The following is a 2,500-nucleotide window of genomic DNA, read 5'->3' on the forward strand; positions in this document are numbered from 1 at the left end:
CTTTTTATTCATCAAAGGATCCTGAAAAAAATATAGTAGTTTCCAAAAAAATATTTGGCAGCACAACATTGATAATTCTAATAATAAATCAGCATATTAGAATTATTTCTGAAGATCATGTGACACTTTATACTGGAGTAATGATGATGGAAATTCAGCTTTGCATCACATAAATAAATTATATTTTAAAGGATATTAAAATAGAAACCATTATTTTATATTGTAATAACATTTTGCAAGATTAAAATTTTTTTCTGTATTTTTGATTAAATAAATGCAGCCTTGATGAGCAGAAGACACTCATGTAAAAACATCTGATCCCAAACTTTTGACCGGCAGTGCATACTAATATATATATATATATATAACTTGTTTACGTACATTATAAGATCCCCGGCCCACTTTCTTGCGCCACATCCACATAGGATGCGGGTATCCCACCGATTTGCAGTACAGCGTCGCATTTTCTCCTTCTTTTTTGTTCTCGCTTCGTTTATGGCCGATGATTTCAGGAGCAGCTGGACACAGACAGAACAGAGTTCACCTGTAATGAAGCTTTTTCTTCGCTCTCTTTATCTGGTCTTGACATGCTCTTTATTCTTTTGGTCATGTGATGTGATTTTTGTGGCATCAGAACACGCTTGAATGTCAAGTGTTTAAATCGTGTCTTTATTTGCCGTCACACAACCAGGACTGGTGGAATTTGTTTTTCATGTCTTTCATACAATTTAATGGTAAATGCTGCCATGAACATATTACCAGAAGAGGTTTGGAGTCTTGCTCAAGGACACAGTGGTGTCAAATCACACCTTGACGACTGAAACAGCAAACTTCTGGTTTGATAATTCATAATTTTACCAGCCTCGAGCCTTAAAGTCAACATGACATCAAAACTGACACATTTACTTTAATAATACTTCCTAATAAGTAGTCAGGACGTGACATATCAAAGGGTTGTTTAAATAGCAAATTAATATCATAACACTAATGAATTCATATCAGGGTCAGGGGGCGGGGCATTCTCATTCAAGACAGCATCTGATTGGACAAAAATTTGCATATGAAAATCAGCCTTAATTCAAGTTTATTTTTCTGACCCCATTTTTTCCTAATTTTAAGCATAAACTTGGTTAGAAAAAATACTTTTTGCATTTCATCTTGCATTTCAAGTGAATAGACATTGATTTAAGAGCGTTTAGAAATTTGTACTGGAAAACAAGACAAAAATACTGAAAATGCATTTTCTTGAAGAACTATCAAAATTAAGTAAGATGAAATGTGGGGTCAGAATGATCAACTTAAAGACACAATATGTAATATTGTAATATATGCTAATTTCTCTAGATTTAAACATTCTTCGAAACATTTGGGATAATGGAAGTACACAAGTCAGCAAAATATATAACACCGTTCTAGTGGTTTTTGGATATTTTAATTTAAAAAATCTTACATATTGTGCCTTTAATTCAACAGGAAAACAAGTTTATTTTTTTGACCCAATTTTTTCTAATCTTAAGCATAAACTCACTTAATTTGAATACATTTCTCAGAAATTAAGACTTCTTGTGTGATTTTGCTTCTGAAGTGGATGTATCTTGATTTAAGAATGTTTAGATATTTGCACTGGAAAACAAGAAAATAAAAATACTGAGAATCCCTGTGCACTGAGTTTTGGATGGAAAAAAAGAGACATTCTGAACCGTTCTTGCATAATTGTGTATCCCAACACCGCAAATGATTGACATAATGAGACGGCGCAGACCTAATTAAAAGCAAACCAGTAATTCAGGCTATTCTCTCTGATGCTGAGTCACTGGATAATACACAGCTCAATGTCACAAACCCCACGGCACAATATTCCCCGGAATTAAGAAATACTGGATGTGATCGTAACCCGCCACCTTCTGCAGCCGCCGCTAATCTCCCAAACTGCTGTAATTCCCTCCGTGCAATTAAGCGGGATGAAACGAATCTCGGAGCGTAAACGAGAAGGATGGAGAAGCGACATCACCAGCTCTAATTATGGTGCGCACGTACCTTCTGAGGATAGTGTGTGTGTGTGTGTGTGTGTTTGTGTGTGTGTGAGTGTGTGTGTCTGTGAGTGAGTGAGTGAGTGTGTGTGTGTACCTGTTTTTCTATTCTGGTGGAGACTTAAACCTGACTACACACAGACTCATGGGGACTGGGCAGAAAAGCGATGGGGAGCTTAGCATGGCATTATCCACACTCTCTGAGACACAATAAACCGGCCTCCTTCCAATCACAAACACCACTTCATTTACACTGTATATAATAAATGTAATATTCATATTGGATTGTAAAAAAACGTGTATTTTTAAGTGAAAATTAATGTATTACTTTCTGTTTCTAATGAGAGAAAATAAAAAACGTAAACTAAAAAAGATCTTAACAGTTCTAAAAATAGATGTAAATAGAAAATAGATGATAGAAAAGCATCTCTGAGACAATAAATTGTCAGTAAAAATAACAAATTCCTTCC

At 35.0% G+C, this 2,500-nt stretch overlaps 1 protein-coding gene across 1 annotated transcript in view; it reads right to left on the reverse strand.

Annotated features, from left to right (window-relative positions):
* Nucleotides 1-2,500, reverse strand: part of LOC107553363 (neuroplastin-like) — a 38,692-nt gene that overhangs the window by 13,622 nt on the left and 22,570 nt on the right. The window contains exon 5 of the mRNA XM_016235570.1: nucleotides 382-518. Within this exon, the coding sequence (XP_016091056.1) occupies nucleotides 382-518 (137 nt within the window). The remainder of the gene's footprint in view (nucleotides 1-381; nucleotides 519-2,500) is intronic.

The sequence above is a fragment of the Sinocyclocheilus grahami genome, unplaced genomic scaffold (assembly GCF_001515645.1).
Source record: "Sinocyclocheilus grahami isolate Dianchi unplaced genomic scaffold, SAMN03320097.WGS_v1.1 scaffold471.1, whole genome shotgun sequence".
Classification (NCBI taxonomy): Eukaryota; Metazoa; Chordata; class Actinopteri; order Cypriniformes; family Cyprinidae; genus Sinocyclocheilus; species Sinocyclocheilus grahami.